At 38.3% G+C, this 20,234-nt stretch overlaps 1 protein-coding gene and 2 non-coding genes across 3 annotated transcripts; 1 reads left to right on the forward strand and 2 right to left on the reverse strand.

The window, feature by feature from the left end:
• Positions 1–673: 673 nt before the first annotated feature.
• LOC147398265 (uncharacterized) lies at positions 674–1,114 on the forward strand. Its single transcript, XM_086446693.1, has one exon. It carries the CDS (start codon positions 674–676, stop codon positions 1,112–1,114), a length of 441 nt encoding a protein of 146 aa, XP_086302819.1.
• LOC147398266 (small nucleolar RNA R71) lies at positions 1,082–1,188 on the reverse strand. The gene has a single exon (XR_015180215.1). It is a non-coding gene; the product is annotated as a small nucleolar RNA R71 (small nucleolar RNA).
• An 18,665-nt stretch (positions 1,189–19,853) lies between these two features.
• LOC147398267 (small nucleolar RNA R71) lies at positions 19,854–19,960 on the reverse strand. The gene has a single exon (XR_015180214.1). It is a non-coding gene; the product is annotated as a small nucleolar RNA R71 (small nucleolar RNA).
• Positions 19,961–20,234: the final 274 nt, after the last annotated feature.

Here is a 20,234-nt window from a genome sequence, read left to right on the forward strand (position 1 = left end):
GGAGATTAAGTAATTGCTACTGCAATCTTAAATTTTACTGGTTTATTCTTCCTTTTTTCTATGTTTAATTTCAAGATGTTTGTTTCATATTTCTTTATGAACTAATTTTCGTTTCTAGGGTTGAGATGTAGAGGTACTTTAGCATGTTCTAAGAGGTTAGTAATTCAATTTACGATAATTCCACAGATTTTATGACTCTTTGGTATTTAAATTCACATAGAGATATGCTGAGTTAATATTTAAAGGAGTAATCTAGCGTATTTTGAGAGAAAACACTAGTTAGTATAGGGAATTAAACTTCCAAATAAGGCAAAATAGGAATTACTTTGAATAATCAATTACGTAGGAGTACCTGTAGTGAAGTCGAAAGCCTTAGGTTTTTAATCCATTAGAATCCATTCTTTCTAGTTTCATTGTTATTTCAATTTGCAATTCTACAATTCTCGATTCATCAAATAGTAATTTAAGTGATTATTTTTGGTGCTTAATCCTCGTGGGAATGATATCTTATATCATTACTTGAAACGATTAGTGCACTTGCTAACATAAATTATACGCATCAAGTTTTTGGCGCCACTGCCGGGGATTAAAGATTACTAATATTAATACCAATTGCTTTTATTGCTAATTTGATTTTTATTTATTCTTACTTTATTCGTTGTTCTCTTTAGCAATGGTGGAAGAAGAGAATAATGGTGGTGGTGGAGATGCAGTCCCGAATAGAACACTAAAGGATTACTCTATTCCTAATGTGGGTGTCTCTAGCATTCGAAGGCCACCTATTCAAGCATACAATTTTGAGATCAAGCCTGCCATCATTCAGATGATACAATCCTCAGTTCAGTTTAGGGGGTTGGCTAATGATGATCCAAATCTGCATATTGCAAATTTTTTGAAAATTTGTGATACATTCAAGCACAATGGGGTGACTGATGATGCCCTAAGACTGCGTTTGTTTCTGTTCTCATTGAACAGCAAGGCTAAGGCATGGTTGACCTCGCTACCTTCAGGAACCATTACTACATGGGATGGGCTGGTTAATGCCTTTCTGCCTAAGTACTTTCCACCAGCGAAATCTGCGAAGATGAGGAACGATATAACTAATTTTCTGTAGCAAGATCAAGAATCTCTCTATGAAGTTTGAGAGAGGTTTAAAGATCTCTTAAGGAAGTGCCCGCACCATGGCCTACCATTATGGATGCAAGTGCAAACGTTTTATAATGGTTTGATTTCAAACACTCAAACCATGGTGGATGTAGCAAGTGGAGGAGCATTCTTCAACAAGACACCGGAGGAAGGATATGAACTAATTGAAGTCATGGCTAGTAACAACTTCCTGAAATCTGATAGGAATGCACAGAAAAGGACAGCCGGAGTTCATGACATTGATGCTTTTACTAATTTAGCTGCTTAAGTTACTATTTTAAATAATAATTTTAAGAAAATGAATGTTGCTGCAGTTTCTAATGTAGTTTATGATAATTGTGCAGGGAATCATCCTACTTTGGAGTGTCAAGGCCCATATGAAGCAAATTCTTCTGAACAATTGAATTATGTGGCCAACAATCAAAGACAATACAATCCTAATTCCAATTACTACAATCAAGGGTGGAGAAATCATCCTAACTTCTCATGGAGCAACAATGCGAATATGCAAAAATCGCCTCCTTCTTTTTAATCTCAAGAGAAGAAACCAACCATGGAAGAGGTTTTCACCCAATTCATGCAAAAGACCAATGCATTCATTGATGATACCCAAGCCAATTTTAGAAATCAAGGTGCAAGTATTCGCAACCTTGAACATCAAGTTGGAGAGATTTTCAAGCTATTGACGGAAAGAGCTCAAGGAGCACTCGCAAGTAATACTGAGAAGAATCCTAAGGAACATGTGAAAGTTATAACTCTTAGAAGTGGGAAGGAGTTAGAACAATCAAAGAGGGGTAGCAAGCAAGCAAATGAGGATGAAACTGCTCTTCCTAAAGATCAAGATGCTACCGCTCCTATTCAATACCCTATTCCACAACCATCTTCTAATCCCATTCCTTTTCCTCAAAGATTGCGAAAACAAAATTTAAATACGCAATTTTCTAAATTTATTGATATTTTTAAAAGCTTACATATTAATCTTCCTTTTGTAGATATACTGGAGAAAATGCCGAAATATGCTAAGTTCTTGAAGGAGATTCTATCAAACAAGAGGAAATTAGTGGATAATGAGAAGGTTATGCTCACGGAAGAATGTAGTGCTATTCTTCAAAGAAAGCTTCTCCAAAAGCTAAAAGATCCAGGGAGTTTCACTATTCCTTGCACTATTAGTGATTTTAATTTTGATAGAGTTTTATGTGATCTTGGTGCAAGTATTAATTGGATGCCTCTCTTTATTTTCAGAAAACTCGGTTTAGGGGAAGTGAAACCTACTACGGTATCCTTGCAGCTTGCAGATAGATCTATCAAGCATCCTAGAGGTATTATTGAGGATTTTTTGATAAAAGTGGATAAATTCATATTTCCTGCTGATTTTATCATTTGGATATGGAAGAAGACAAGGATGTTTCACTCATATTGGGAAGACCTTTTCTCGTCACAGGTAGAACTCTCATAGATGTTCATCAAGGTAAGTTGATTTTAAGGGTTTAAGATGAACAAGTAACTTTTAATATTTTTGAGACTATGAAATTTCCTTCCGATGTTGATGCATGTTTTGCATTAAGTGTTTTGGATAGAGTAGTAGCTGAAAAATTTAATGAATCTTTTCCTCCCTTACCTTTGGAAAATTGCATATTAAATGGTAGAACTTTAGAAACTCTAAGTGATGATGAAGATATAATTGAATGTGTGAATAATCTTGATACTTTGCCATTTGTGAGTTTCCAAAAAGGCCTAAATTTAAAGAGTTAGGAGCTGTGCATGTTAATGAACCATCATCTAAAAAGGAACCTCCTAAACTTGAACTTAAACAATTGCCATCACATCTTAGGTATGCTTTCTTAGAAGAGTCTTATTATTATCTTGTTATTATTAACTCTTCTTTGAATGATTTGGAGGAGGAAAAGTTATTGAGGGTTTTAAGGGAGCATAGGAAAGCTATTGGATGGACTATTGATGATATCAAGGGAATTAGCCCATCTATTTATATGCAGAAGATTTTGTTGGAAGAGAGCTACAAGCCATTGGTGCAACCTCAAAGAACATTAAATCCTTCTATGCAAGAAGTGGTAAAAAATGAGGCTGTGAAGCTTATGGATGCAGGTATAATTTATCCAATCTCGGATGGTTCATGGGTAAGTCCGGTCCAAGTAGTTCCTAAGAAAGGTGGTATGACCGTAGTGATGAATGAAAACAATGAGCTTATACCCACAAGATGACGGATGGATATTGGATATTTAGAGAAACTCAATCATTGATGCACAAGAGATCATCTTACTTTCTTTCTTTCCTCATTGACCAAATGTGGAGAGACTTTCCAGGCATGACTATTATTGTTTCTTAGATGGATATTCGGGCTATAATCAAATTCCAATAACATTAGAGGATCAAGAGAAGATCACTTTTACATGTCCATATGAAACCTTTACTTATAGAAGAATGCCATTCGGATTGTGCAACGCCCCTACTACTTTTCAACGTTGCATAATGTCAATTTTTTTTTATATGATTAAAAAATACATTGAAGTGTTTTCATGGATGATTTTTCTATTTTTGGTTCTTTTTTTGATAATTGTCTTTCTAATCTCTCTTTGGTTTTGCAGCGATGTGTTGACACAAACTTGGCCTTGAATTGGAAAAAATGCCATTTTATGGTAAAAGAAGGAATTGTGTTGGGACATCAAATTTCTGTTAAAGGAATTGAGGTGGACCGAGCAAAAATTGATGTAATTGAGAAGCTTCCACCTCCTACCAATGTTAAGGGAGTTAGAAGTTTTCTTGGACATGCAGGATTTTACAGGAGATTTATTAAAGATTTTTCTAAAATTGCTAAACCTCTTTGTGAATTGTTGGTAAGAGATGTAGTTTTTGATTTTTCCAAAGAATGTTTAGATGCTTTTGAAACTCTTAAAGTGAAATTGATATCTTCTCCTGTTATTGCTGCACCCGATTGGGAATTGCCTTTTACTTTGATGTGTGATGTTAGTGAATATGCTATAGGTGCTGTTTTAGGGCAACGAAAAGATAAGGCCTTTCATGTGATTTACTATGCTAGCAAAGTTTTAAATGAGGCTCAATTGAATTATGCAACTACCGAAAAAGAGCTTTTAGCAGTTGTTTATGCTTTTGACAAATTTCGGTCTTATTTAATAGGTTCTAAAGTGATTGTCTACACCAATCATTCGGGTTGGAGGTTTTTATTTGCTAAAAAAGATGCAAAGCCAAGGTTGCTAAGATGGATTTTACTTTTGCAGGAATTTGACTTGGAAATCAAGGACAAGAAAGGAACCGAAAATGTAGTTGCAGATCATCTTTTTAGGATGGATCATGTGCAGCCAAATGAAGAAGTTGATGGGGATATTAATTACAAATTTTCAGATGAGCAGCTGTTTGTAGTTGGAGAAGCCCCATGGTATGCTAATATTGTCAGGTTCAGGCGGAGACAAGGCAGAGTTTTGCCACTACTAGGATGGATAGCCTTGTTTTTCCTTGTCGACTGCGGAAAAGGCGCCAACTGGTCAGGAAGAGTCTGAGGAGCCCTTCCCCTTTTGAGGGGTTTGAGGGTGAGGGCCCCCTTCTGCGTAAAATCCCCTTGGAGGAGGCTGTCTTTACTTGGATGGGCCGAGGAGCCTATCTCTGGGATGGGAACGAAGGCAACCTTTTTGTCCCCCTTGCCAAGTCCACAATAAAGGTTGCAGGATTAAGGATCCTGTAACCGCTGCTTCCCTGCTTTCTCTGTCCATTTCCCCTATGGACTAGGATGTTGTTGATCAGGCTAACGCTGACTTGGGTTTCGATCACTTTGTCTACGGCCTACATCAGGTAATTACTGCTCTAACTGCCCTGCTCAACTATTTTTCAATATTAGTGTTCTAACATACTGAGTCTTACTTCGTAAGCTCACATTTATGGCACCGTGGCCTTCCTGAAGTGGCGTGAGGCTGAAAATTGGATAGTTTTCTTGGTTAGAGAGCAGGACGAGAAAATAACTATGATCCAGGCTAAGCTAGCCTCTTCTAGCCAATTTTCCCAAGAGGCTAGAGAGGAGATGGATGCTAACCTGGTCCAATTCTCCAAGGCCAACCTAGATTTGGAGACATCCAATAAGAGGTTGATAAATCTCCATGACATTTTACAACTGGAGCTGGCCAACTAAAAGGAGAGAGTGCAACAGAGAGATGCAGAGCTAACAAAACTCCATGATAAGGTTCAGCAACAAGAACTCGAGCTAAACTCCCTGAGAACAAGTACTGATTCAGTCAGGACTGCTTAGGCTAAAGAAGATGAGATTGAGTCAAGGAAGCTGTTGGGGCAAGTAAAGGCCTAATACTCTCGACTAGTAGAGGAATATTCTGCGAAAGCCTACCATGAAGGCTTCGAGGCCACTCAGCTTAAGTTTGAGGATGAGGAGGACAGGGATAACAAAGAGGACCTGGTTGATGCACCCGAGGTAACTCCTATCTGGGATGGTCCTTGGACTGGACATTATGGGCGTGCTCCCCTTTTCCAGTTGTACTAGTAAAGGAATCTTATTGCCATCCTCAGTCGAGCCCCTGGTGATCTTACGGAAGCTGGTGCTACCTTAGAATTGAACCTTGCTCAAGCAGCGAGTTCCTCATCTCAACCTATCGATTCACCCCCTGTCCAACCGTCCATTCCTGTCATTGATGTGGACCAAGACGGAGATGCTAGTCCCTCTCGTACCACTGTTGAAGTAGATTCTTCTGTTGCCTTTGGTTAGTCTTCTACTAATCTACTATCCTCCTTTGAGTGATAACTTGCTTTCTACTGCTATACTAGTGCTCTCTATACTTATCTCGTTTTTCGGGATCTTTTTCTTGTACTTTCTCTTAACTATTAATGGAAAAATCTTTTGCACTTACTGTGACTATTGCTAATTCTTCTTTATCTTATCACTTTTGCTCTGTTGATTATACTGCTTATATGCAACTGATTGAAACAACCCCTACATACATTAAGGGCCTGATTGATTCAGCTGCCAGAATCTGCTGTCAGAATCTGCTGTTAGAATCTGCTATTAGAATCTGAAACACTGAAAAGTTTGCTTGATAGAGCTTTCTAAAAGTGTTGTGCTGTCAGAATCTGCTATCAGAATCTGGTAATTACTGCTTGATACAGCTTTAAGAATTTGCTGTATTAGGATAAAATGACCAAAATACCCTTAATGTTGATAATGCACCCAGAATACATAATAAAAATTAGACCAGAATACCCCTATAATTATATAATTACACTAAATATATAAATATAATAAAATTATATAAAAATTAAAATATTATTATTTTAATTTTAAAATGTCTATAAAAATTATAGAAAAATTTATAATTCTATAGAAATTTCGACAGCATCTCCTCTTAAAAATGGACATATGAAATTTTCCTGATAAACAAAATACCTGCATAATACGCAATCCAATATTCACATTGTACATAACACATCCACATAACATCTTTTGGATAGCATCATCCTCAAACTCATTATCAGCATCAGGAGTCAAGTCTAAAGGTGTATCAGACTCTGGAGGTTGGGTCGCCATAACATCATCTAGATCATCCGCATCAAGATTCTCATTCTGAGATTTTGATGCAGATGGCATTATACCAGATGCAGGCGACCACATGCGGCTACCAGTGGCATATGTGCCTACAAAAATGAAATCCAATTGTTTCGCAAACTTCAGAGGTTCCTTTCAGAATATTACATCTTTTGGATGATGCTATAAAAAATATAAACCCTAAGTTATATAAAGAAACAAAAATCTTAAAATAAATAAAAGGTCAAATTATCTAAAAAATGTACCTCCAACCACCCATCCCACCACTCATCACTTGCATCTAATATGCCAGTCTCAATATCATAAGAGACGCTAGTATTCATGCAAACCTTATTCCAATGTCCCCAAATGCCTTTTTGTCTATCCCATTTATTCTTCATTTGCCCTCTATCGTAATAAACATTTGTTCTTTTATTAAACTCCTTAACCAAGAAATCATAACAGGTCTTGTCAAGTACTTTATGCGGTCTCCTCCCCTTCTTAAGTAAGTCATAACAGATCTCGAAACTTTATGTTGTTTGGGTGTCCAATCTACTTTCGTACTCTTTGAATTATTATCTTCCATCTGCCAATAGTAATAACAAGAGTAGCGCATAGAATGGAACATGTCATATTCTATTTCAATAATATAACATGATTCATTGGTTGACCAATAATTGTTGTGTGTGTATGCGTGTGTAAGTTAAAGAAAAAAAAATATATATATATTTTAACTTTTGCACAGTGTATAATCAAAGAGAGAAACCAGGAGGCAATGTTAGGTTATCATATAGATAGCCGGAAGAACGCACAGTTCTCAGTCCCACGGTGAGGGAGCCCTGTGTTCTCAATCTTTGACTGTACAACGTACAGTAATTGTTGTGTGCGTGTGTAAGTTAAAGAAAAACATATATAAAATTTTGAACTAACAATCAACAGATGAGACTGAATAATCACAAGTTATTTGCACGTAACTAAATTTTAACATTCCTCCCTACATGTAAAAAATAATTTGATTGCCTCCTTAAATATTTGACCTTGAACCAATCAAGAATTGTATATTATTTGGGTAGGTAGTGTGTTGGAGACTCACATTTTGGGAAATGGGAATAATGAGATTCATAATTAATGAGAATAATGAGATTGTAATAAATGTTTTTGTAGTTTACATCTCTTACTAACATGATTATAAGGATATGGGAATAATGAGATTGTAATTTAATTGACTAGTATTTGAATGTAAAGATATGACATTCATGTTTTGAACTAACAATCAACAGATGAGACTGAAAAGTTACCAGTTATTTGCACGTAACTAACTAAAATAGAAGAGACAAGAATTTTGAGATGCCCGCAACTAATACATTGTTTCCTCCTTGTTAATTTCTCAAGCAAGACAAATGGAGAGGAAAGTGTTTGTTCTCATTCCAAATGGAGTGTTAAAGCCTATCAATAAGTGTTGAAAATCAAACCCTTTAATACTCCTGAAAAAATTTTGGCGAGTAAGAAATATAATTTTCTTTGATCCAAGTCAATAAAACAATTAGATAACTTGAAAAGATGACAGATAAATGAGTCAATAAAACAATGTCAAACAGTAAAACCAACAACAGGAATTATATGACAATCATTGGTTTTGTAAATGGAAGTTTTCATTAAATCGAGATGCAAGACATGATGAGAATAGAAATCCTTCCTCTAGATATTGCCCAATTGTAGCATATAATTTTTTTTTGTTTATAAGAAAAATAGAATCACAAGATAATCCCCATGGATGTGTGGGTCGATATTTTGTACTAAGGTATTCAAAAAACACAGCACAACCATGTCTAAAATTATATAAAAATCACCATAGTAGACCATATATGAGGTTTTAGTCAAATTTGTATACGCTCCAATCTGTTGTTATATTATCAACTTTTTTTTTCTCTAAAAATTATAAATAATGTTGTTAACCAGTTCTGCAAGTTTCGGTAACTAACCTAAGGAGTCTTATAAATCTTCACTGATACAGGCAGTTATCAGACTACCAATAGCTAGTTATCATAAATTCATAATACCATATGGCCAAGAATGGTGCTAGCCAAACATCCAATCCAAGGTTGGGCAAAATAAGCAACAGACATGATCAATGGTGAATATTTCTGACCCTATCAATGGTGAATAAAAATAAGCAACAAAAATAAGCAACAATTTCTGACCTGATCAATGGTAAATATTTATTTTTTCTATTATTATTTTTAAATAAAAATCTAACAAGAAATTGAAAATTAGAAAAATAGTAACAGAAAAATTTCTTCTGTTAATCGAACTTCAAGTTGCAATTTCGTCAAAGATCCAAATCGATGAGAGAGAGAGAGAGCTCACAGATCTTGTTCGAAGCTGTTGTGAGAAGGAATCGAAAGGTGTCAATCGGAAAAGGGGCAAACGGAGAGTTTGAGTTCGCTTAGACTTCGAATTATCGTCGTCAATGGCGTCGATCGGACTCGGAGTTGTCAATGGCGTCAATCGGCGTCGCTGTCTTCACCGATTTTAGGTTTAATGATAATGGGTTTCAAATGCTTTGCTGTTAATCGATGGGTTTCGGTTTAACAAGACAACGTCGTCTTTGTCGATGGGTTACGATCGGAAAATTGATCGCTGTTGTCAAGGTAGGTCATCAATGCTATCGAAATCGATGAGAGAGAGAGAGAGAGATATTGAATAGGACGAAGGGTTGCTGTCGAAGTCGATGAGTGAGAGTGATGCTTTCGTTTTATCGTGTACTGTCGCTGGAAATTAGATAAATGACGAAGGTTATTTTTGTCTTTTCACTTCGGCACTTTTTCACGCAGCTGTGCGAAGCTGTGGTTATCCGCTTTTCAAAACAGCGGTCAAATACAACAATCTGCGTTTCAAACTTCGAAACGCAATTTCAAGAAGCGCTATCAGCACGGCAACGTGGAGGAGAAGTTGACTTTTTGATGCAAACGCACCAAATGCTGCGTTTAGAAGCGCTATCAAGTACGCCCTAAGTTGTTAAGGGACCCACTACTGTCTCGCCTTAACGATTAGCCCATTCAACTGCAAGATTGCTTATACATGCTCACATAATGCAAACTACTCTGTACACTGTAAACTGCTCAAGCATGCTTGCACACTACAAATTGCTCCGCACACTGCAAACTACTCAAGCATACTATAAACTGCAAACTATTTCAAACATACTTTCACACTGCAAATTGCTCAAACTACTTTGTACACTGTACAATGCTCAAACATACTGTAAACTGTAAACTATTTCAAATATACTTGCACACTGCAAATTGCTCAAACTACTTTGTACAATGTACACTGTTTTAAATACTTTGCTCAGTACTGCAAGCTGTTCAAGCACACTTTCCTTCTACTTTACTTCCCCCCAAGTTCTACTTAAAGTAAAGTTTACTTTTGGTGGAACCTTTTCAGTCTAATGTTGCCAATGGTTCTCGAGCCACTGCTATGAAGAAGGCTATGACTCTACTTATGTTCCTAACTGTAAGCTAACTCTGTAAACAGCTATCTGAGCCACTATCCTTGAAGAAGGCTCTGATCTTCTCATATTCGTAATTGTAAAACAATCTGTGCTGTGCTAACCCTACAAACGGCTACCTCAGTCACTATCCTTGAAGAAGGGTTTGACTCTACTTATATTTGCAACTGTAAAACACTTTGTGCTGAGCTTACCCTACAAACGGCTATCTGAGTCACTATTATTTAAGAAGGCTCAACTCTTCTCATACTTGCAGCTATAAGACAATCTGTATGGAGCTAACCCTGCAAATGGCTATTTGAGTCACTGTCCTTGAAGAAGGCTCTGACTTTGCTCATATTTGTAATTGTAAGACAATCTGTACTAAGCTAACCTTGTAAACGACTATCTGAGTCACTGTCCTTGAAGAAGGATCTAACTCTGCTCATACTTTCAGATATAATCATTCAGTTAGTGAACTCCTGGTAGAGTTGGACCCCAACCAGCTTCTGCTCTGCCAACGGGGGCAAAACAGACCCACGTAGGTCCAGACCCCGGCTGGATTCACACGGCTATTGTTTCTCATACCAGAGCTGAGCCCCAACTAGCAATCTTGCTCTGCCAATAAGGACAGAGAAGGCCCACGTAGGCTCAAATCCTGGTTGGATTCCATAGAAACATTCTTGAAGCTCATGACAGAGTAGGACCCCGACCAGCCATCTTGCTCTGCCAACGAGGGTAGAGAAGACCCATGTAGGTCTGGATCCCGGCTGGATCCACACAACTATTGTTACTTGTGTTAGAGTTGGGCCCTGACCAGCTTCTTACTCTGCCAATGTAGACAGAGAAAACCCACGTAGGCTCGGATCTCAGTTGGATCCCTTTCTTCGGCTTAGTCCTGCAACACATCTAAAAGGCAAACACAACAAAACATTTATTGATAATGTCTTTTTAAATTGCACGTATTCCATGGTCTAGGCAGTTCCTGATCGGACATTGTGAGTAACTAATATATATTCCCTTCTGGCCCACGTTTGCCACTCTATAGGATCCTTCCCAATTTACTTCTTGCTTGCCATTGTTAGGTTCTTCCGTGTTCTGGAATACTCACCGTAGCACTAAATCACTTTCCTGAAATTGCCAAGGATGAACCTTTTTGTTGAGGTAGTTCTACAGCTTCTTGTGGTAATGCTCTAGTATGACTAATGCTGCGTCTCCCTTTTCTTCCAACAGGTCCAATTCTACGATCAGCTGTTGGCTATTTCCTTCAGACTATAATAACTTGGACCTCATAGTGGGAAAGCTATTCTCTGTAAGGATCACAACTTCTATCCCGTAAGCTATGGCAAATGGGGACATTCCTGTGGACGTTCTAACAGTTGTCCTGTAAGCCTACAAAAATCCATACAAGACTGATGTCCACCTGCCCTTGGCTTCCCTTAATCTCTTCTTCAAAATATCTAATAGCACCTTGTTCGTTGCTTCGGCTTGCTTGTTCACAAAAAAATTCTCTTATCTACTCCCTAGTAAACTGCCTTCCATTATCGGAGACTATGGTGCGTGACAAACCGAATCTACAAATGATGTTCTCGTAGAGGAACTTTTGAACTTCTTACTATCAGATTATGGCCAAAGGGAGCGCTTCCACCCACTTAGTGAAATAATACGTCGCAACCAACAGGAAGACAAGATTGCCCGGTACCCTGAGCAACAGACTTACCAAGTCAATCCCCTACTGGACGAAAGGCCACAGACTGATAAGGGAGTGAAGCTGCACCGTTGGCTGTCAGATTATCTTCCCATGCCTTTGGCAACTATCATAGTGTTAACATATAATGCTGCATTTTTCTGCAAGTATGGCCAGAAGTAACCTTGAGAGAGTACCTTATGTGTTAAAGTTCTCCTTTCTGAATGGTTCTCACAGTTTCCCTTGTGAATATCTCTTAACACTTCGTTTGCTTCCTCCGGAGCTAGGCAAGAGTGGCCCCCTTATGGACTTTTTGTACAAAGTTCCATATAGAATTGTGTATCTTTCTACTCTGTTCTTGAATCGTTGAGCCTCCTTTGGGTTGTTGGGAAACTTCCTTTGCTGCAAGTAGGCTAGGATCAGACTTATCCATCCCTAGTCTTTTTCATTTACTATTAAACTGGGCAGTCCATGCTCATCTATTGACGGGTGTTCCTGGTAGTTCAATGGTAGTTCTCTCTTATTCTGTCTAGCCAACATCGAGGTGACGTAAACTAGAGTGTTTGCATGCCTGTTGCTTGCCCGCGGTATGTGTTCAACCTTGATGTCTCCTGCTCAATGCATAGCAGTTCGAATCCTCTCAAGGTAGAGCTGCATCCGAGGATCTCGGACCTCAAACATTCCCTTGATGTGGTTGATCACCAACTGTGAGCTGTTGTAGACCGTGGCCTCAATTACCCCCAGAGCTACTAAGGACTCGAGGCCGAACAACATCACCTCATACTCTGTTTCATTATTCGAGGCCTTGAATCCTAGGGTCACCGCCTTCTCTATTATTGCCCTAGCTAGTGTGATTAGTACTACTCCAATGCTTGACCCCCCAAAGTTGGATAATCCATCTACATAGGCCCTCCATCCCAACTTACTCTACAACTTTTGCTCGTCCTTTACATGCTTCAACTCTTCTACCAACAAATCTACTTTCTCTCCCACCAGAAAGTCTGCTAAGAAGTCTGCTACTGCTTGGTCTTTCACAAAAATTCTGGACTTGTACTCGAAGCCAAACTCTGCTAACTGTATTTCCCACTTGGCTATCTTGCCTGATCCTTCTACTTTCCCTATCATAGACTTCAGAGGAAACTCTGTGATGATCTGCACTTGATGTGCCTGGCTTGCCGAGATAGCATTTCAATTCCGAGAATTCTCGCTCATATTCTTCTGTCCATTCAAATCTAAAGTTCTTTTGTAGCAACTAGTACAAGGCTTTTACTTATCAAAAGATTTGGCTATGAAGCGATTCAAGGCAGCTACTCTCCCTGCGAGCTTCTGGACTTGCTTCTGAGTTTTTGGGGAGGACATCTCTAATAGTGCTCTGATCTGATCTGAGTTGGCTTCTATTCCTTTCTTTGTAACTAGAAAACCTAGAAATTTTCCTGTTGTTAACGCAAAGGTGCATTTTTTTGGGTTAAGTTTCATTCCCACTTTCTTTATCCTAGAGAATACTTCTTCTAGATCTCTAACATGGTCTTCCCTCATCTTATTTTTAACTAGCAGGTTATTTATGTACACCTCTACTGTTCTACCCAACAGATCTCAGAACAGCTTTGTCACTAGTCTCTGGTAGGTAACTCCCGCATTCTTCAATCTAAAGGGCATCACCTTATAGCAATAAAGCCTTTACTTTGTAATGAATGTTGTTTTCTCCTGATCTTCTTTGCTAAGCTGTATCTGGTTGTAGCCTGAGTAACTGTCCATGAAGGACAATCTCTATGGCTAGAGATCGCAACTGCGAGCTAGTCTATCTTTGGCATGGGAAAGTTGTCCTTGGGATATGCCTTATTTAAATTTGTAAAGTCTATGCAGACTCTGACCTTCCAATTCTTCTTGGGCACTACTACAATATTTTCCATCCATTTTGGGAACTGTACCTCCCTTATAAATCCAGCCCTGATCAACCTGTTCACTTCATCATTTACCTCTTATTTAAATCACGGTGCTAGTCTCCTTGGTTTCTGCTTAACCAATTTGAAGTCTGGCTCGACGTTTAGATGATGACAAATCACCTCTAGACTATCCCTGGCATCTCCTCGATGGACCAGGCAAAGTTGTCTCGGTTTCTCCTTAAACACTCCACTATCTCCTTCAACTCCCTACCTCTAGCTCTGTCCCTATTGTAGACACCCAATTTTTGCACTCACCTGATTAATCAACTCGTCAACCCGATCACGACGATTCCCAATACTTTATTTGTTACTAGATATGTTTCAAAAATTTAGATGAGGTATCTCAAACTAACAAAACTGTAGAAATCACGATATGCTAGGAAAATATAACCCCAAAAACATAGAAATCATCATCTTGCAGACAAAAAAAAGTTTTACGATAAAAATCACTAAAAAATGATCAAATTATCAAAATACCCCTAACATCAAAACATCCTTAGAGCCCCCTTACACCTAGGAAAATCCTTTCGAACACATAAAACAACAAAATGAAATAAAATAACCCATTTCGCCAATTTTCACCAAATTCAACAAAATTATGAAAATGCCCCTCATAATGGTTGGAAATCATTTCATGTCGAAAAATTTCATAAATAACACAAACCAATAATCCCATTGAATTCCTTACGAAAAATAGATTACAAAACATTCTGGAACATCGAAAACCGACTTTAAACGCAAAAGGTCTCTTCAGGGGCAAAACCTTAATAAAATTAATTTAAACCAAGTCAATCTCATAAGACTTAAGTCGAAATCCTAATATAAGGAAACTAAGTCAATCTCATAAGACTTAAGTCAAAACCCTAATAAAAATTCTAACCAAGTCAATCTCATAAGAATTAAGTCAAAAGCCTAATTAAAATCCTAACCAAGTCAATCTCATAACAATTAAGTCAAAACCCTAATTAAAACCCTAATCTAAAGGAACCAAGTCAATCTCATAAGACTAAAGTCAAAACCCTAATTAAAACCCTAAAAGAAACCTCATCAAACACTAACTTTACCCAAAAAATTCTATAAATAGAGAGCCTCCACAACCTAATTTCGTAGGTCAAAGGAAATCCTAGAAAAAATAGGTCAAAAAGTCATCCTAGCCTTCCCAAAACCCTGATTTTGAAGCCCTAACCCCTTACCTATCATCCAAACCCTAATTTTTTTTAAAAAAGACTCAAAACTCTCCAAAAACCACCTAGAAACTCATCACAATACTAGACAAAACTCATATCTAAGGAGGAGATACTTCGTTTTGGAGATCACCGAAGCAGATCCGGTGATAGAACAAAGCAAAGAGAATTAATATGAGAAATTGTTCTACCATATCTGAGGTCTTTTTGTCTTTTTAATTTATTTTAGGTCTTTACCAATGTAATATTCTTGGGAATTAGTAGAGACCGACGTTTGTCGGGCGGAGTTGGTGCCTAACACCTTCCGACCCCGTAACGTGATCCCCAGACTTAGTATCTTTTGTAGATTAGTTGTTTTATTCATTTTGAGTCAATGCTCGGTTCCTAAACCGTAATAACTAGGTGGCAACTCTCTAGTGACATCGTTTCTTCCTTGAATTTCATGGTAAACTCCCTGAGGCTCTCCCCTGGTCCCAGCCCCATATTAAGTAATGCTTCAACATCTTATCCACTCTTTCTGTTGCTAATGTACTGCGCGATGAAGGCAGTACAAAGCCCCTCAAACGAGTTAATGGATCCACATAACAATTTGTGGAACTAGGTCAAAACGTTTTCCTGCAAACTTGAAGGGAACAAACTACGCATCAACCCTTCTTTCTCTTGCCATAATGTGAGCATCTGTCAGAAGTGAAATAAATGTTCCATCGGGTCCTTCGTCTTGGAATAAGGGGTAAATCGTGGTGGTACAAACTTTTTAGGAATTTCTTCAACTAAAATTTTTGGTGTAAAGGGAGACTTCTAAATTCCCCGAATGGCTTCCGCTGTTGCTATGCCCACATTGAGACTTTTCATCATCTCCTTCTCCTTTCTAATCATCTCTCTAACCTCTTCTCAAGTTAAGCCTACTACTGGTTCAGAGAGAGTGAGTACTGTGGTAAGTTCCGTTCTATCTTCCCCTGTGGGGACTAATAATTGTGTACTTCCTTCTATACTGGAGGTATGGTTATCCTTACTTGTTGTCTGAGGATTCTTTGGCATGTTATCTCTTTCTACTTGATGCCGGTCATCAAGACGCTGACTCAAGTTCGAGTTCTGTTATACCAAATCATCCTTCTTCTTATAAATTTCCTACTACTATTTTCTCATAGCTTCCAACATCGTCAAAAGCTACGTGTCTGTGGTCGGAGCCACTAGTGGGGATGTATTGAATTCATTTGTTTTTGTAGATTTCACCATTGTTTCGACTGAAATCAATTTCCTACTGGTGTTCCCACAGATGGTGCCAATTTCAATGCGGTCGAAATCCAACAGATGGCTCTGATGGTCCCAACCCGCACTGAGCCGAAGTCATTCCTTGCACCTCTTTCCTCGCAATGGTCTGGTACCAGCTACAGATATTCCGACGCTCAAGTTAGAGAGGCAAAGAAAATAGCCATCAATACTGGTTAGCTTTCCACCCCTCTTGCCAATAGTGCCTACTATGCTATTTAATCCCCCGTACCTTACCCTAGGGTTTTCCCCTCTATAGGTTGCAATCATGGGATTTCTACTGGTGCGACGGGGTTGTTTACCTAACTGAAATATTCTGGATCGATCAGATTTATCTGTAGAGACCCCTTTCGGTGTTTCCAAGATTGATGTGCATGCAACAATATTATGATTTTCTTGAGGCTTGGCCTGCCCTGCCTGGCAGGACTGGCTTTGCTTAGTGCTGTGCTGCCCTGCTAGCTAGACTAGGGAGGTCTCTACTCTGACCTACCTTGCCTGCTAGATAATGCCTCACCAACTGATCTGTGTCATGTACCACTTGGCCGGCTTGGACATGTGTACGATTAAGATTGTTGTGCAATTATTTCCCTTTACAGGATGGTCCACGATTTTCCAACTTGTAAATTGGGGTTAGAAGTTTTGGAAAGAGCTAGTTTTTGGTGAGGAGGATCTCCTCATCATAGAGATTATCATCACCAGAAATTAGGTCATTCTGAAATTTCTAACCCATATAAGACAAAACATTTTGGCCAAATAGTAGACTATCGAACATGACTTTATATATATATATATATATATATATATATATATATATATTGTAAAGGAAAATAATTGCACAACAATCTTAATCGTACACGTGTCCAAGCCAGTCAAGTGGTACCTGAGACAGATCAACTAGTGAGCCGCTGTCTAGCAAGCGGGGAATGTCAAAGCAGAGACCTCCCTAATCTGGCTAGCAGGGCAACACAATACTAAACGAAGTCAGTCCTGCCAAGCAGGGCAGGCTAGGCCTCGAGAAAATCGCAATACTGTTGCGTGCACGTCAATCCTAAAAATTTTGGAGGGGATCTCTGTAGATAAATATGATCAATCCAGAATATCCCGATTAGGTAAATAACCCCGTTGCACCAACACAAATTCCATGATTGCAGCCTACAGAGGGGGAAACCCTAGGGTAAGGTACAAGGTGGTTAAATAGCATAGTAAGCACTATTGATGGGAGGGATCGAGAGCTAACCACTACTGATGAATATTTTCTCTTCCTCTCTAACTTGAGTGTCGGAGTGCTCGTGGTAGGAACCAGGCCGTTGCGAGGAGGGAGGCACAAGGAACGACTTCGGATTAGTGAGGGTTGGAACCATCAGAGCCATCCGTCAGATTCCTACTGTATAGAAATGGGCACCATCCATGGGAACACCAGTAGAAAATTGATTTCAGTCGAAATAATGGTGAGATCCACAAGAAGAAACGAAGTCAATGCATTCCCACCAGTGACTCCAGTTATAGATGCACAGCTTCTGAGGATGTTGAAGGCTATAAGAAAGTAGTACGAGTAGATGCAAAAGAAGATGGATGATTTTATAGAACATAATTTGAACTTGAGTCAGAGTCTTGATGACCAGCAATAGACGGAACGAGATGGTGTGCCAAAGGATCCTCAGGCAGTAAGTAAGGATGACCATGCCTCAGTACAGAACGAAGCATGTTGATAAGTCGATTTGTAACTACTTATACTATGTAATTTTACTTGACATTTTGTTAATTTGAGAGTGATTTTATTTAGTAATCGTTCTTTTTATTGTTTTAGGTGATAAATGGCCAAGAATACGAAAAGGAAGCAATTAGGGGTGAAATCGGAGGAAAAGATGAAGTTTTGAAGAATGGAGTACAAGAGGCAGAGGCCGCCGCAGCAATGGATACATGTCCGCCGCGGCGCTCTTATTTAAATCAACAAAGGCCCCAAGATAGAAGCTAGCCACCGCAGCGGTGGGTACATTCCTGTCGCGGCGCGATCCCATTTTCTGCACTTCGTCTCGTGTTGTTATTGTATCGTTTAGATCCGATTTAAAGGGGATTGAACCCTAATTGTATTCAGAATGTATGGAGGCTATAAGTAGTTGATTTTTTAGGGTTTATGGATATCTTGGAGGCTAGAGAGGAAGAGGGAGAGGAGATCAAGTGATTGCTATGGCAATCTTGAATTTTACTGGTTTATTCTTCCTTTCTTCTATGTTTAACTTCAAGATGTTTGTTTCGTATTTCGTTATGAACTAAATTTTGTTTCTAGGGTTGAGATGTAACTCAGATACAATTTCGTAGTTGTTTTATTCAAATTTAATTCCTTGTTTTTCAATTACTTATTTGTGTGTCTATTTTGAGTTTAATGCTTTCAAATCTGAAGGCCAAAGTTTTGATTGATTTATTGATCTAGGTTTATAATGAGAATTAGAATCTAGGTTAGATCAATAAAATAGATCACGTTAGAATGAATGAACGGTAGAGGTACTTTAGCATGTTCTAAGAGGTTAGTAATTCAATTTACAATAATTCCACAGATTTTATGACTCTTTGGTATTTAAATTCACATAGAGATATGCTGAGTTAATATTTTAAGGAGTAATCTAGTGTATTTCGAGAGAAAATACTAGTTGATTTAGGGAATTAAACTTCCAAATAAGGTAAAGCAGGTATTACTTTGAATAATCAATTACGTAGGAGTATCTGTAGTGAAATCGAAAGCCCTAGGTTTTTAATCCATAAGAATCCATTCTTTCTTGTTTCATTGTTATTTCAATTTGTAATTTTACAATTCTCGATTCATCAAATAGTAATTTAGGTGATTATTTTTAGTACTTAGTAACTTAATCCTCATGGGAACGATATCTTATATTATTACTTGAAACGATTAGTGCACTTGCTAGCATAAATCATACGCATCAAGTTTTTGGCACCGCTACCGGGGATTAAAGATTACTAATATTAATACCAATTGCTTTTATTACTAATTTGATTTGTATTCTTAGTTTATTTGTTTTTCTCTTCTTAGGTTTTTCTTAGTGTATGAGACGGACAAGTAGTTTGGATTTAGTGCCAATCGACCTTGATATCAATAAGACACTTAGAAGGATAAATAGGGAGCGCAAGCAAAGAGCTAAACAAGGAGTTTTAGCAATGACGGAAGAAGAGAATAATGGTGGTGGTGGAGATGCAGTTCCGAATAGAGCACTAAAAGATTACTTTATTCCTAATGTGGCTGTCTCTAATATTCGAAGGCCACCTATTCAAGCAAACAATTTTGAGATCAAGCCTGCCATCATTCAGATGATACAATCTTTGGTTCAGTTTGGGGGGTTGGCTAATGATGATCCAAATCTGCATATTGCAAATTTCTTGGAAATTTGTGATACATTCAAGCACAATGGGGTGACTGATGATGTCATAAGACTGCGATTTTTTTCCGTTCTCATTGAACAACAAGGCTAAGGTATGGTTGACCTCGCTACCTTCAGGAACCATTACTACATGGGATGGACTGGTTAATGCCTTTCTGACTAAGTATTTTCTACCAGGAAAATCTGCGAAGATGAGGAACGATATAACCAATTTTCTGCAGGAAGATCAAGAATCTCTCTATGAAGCTTGGGAGAGATTTAAAGATCTCTTAAGAAAGTGCCCGCACCATGGACTACCGTTATGGATGCAAGTGCAAACGTTTTATAACGGTTTGTTCTCAAATGCTAAAAACTTGGTGGATGCAGCAAGTGGAGGAGCATTCTTCAACAAGACACTGGAGGAAGGATATGAACTTATTGAAGTCATGGCTAGTAACAACTTCCTGAAATCTGATAGGAATGCACAAAAAAGGACAGCCGGAGTTCATGACATTGATGCTTTTACTAATTTGGCCGCTCAAGTTGCTATTTTAAATAATAATTTAAAAAAATGAATGTTGCTGCAGTTT

The sequence above is a fragment of the Akebia trifoliata genome, chromosome 7 (assembly GCF_017979445.1).
Source record: "Akebia trifoliata isolate Shusen 1 chromosome 7, ASM1797944v1, whole genome shotgun sequence".
Lineage (NCBI taxonomy): Eukaryota > Viridiplantae > Streptophyta > Magnoliopsida > Ranunculales > Lardizabalaceae > Akebia > Akebia trifoliata.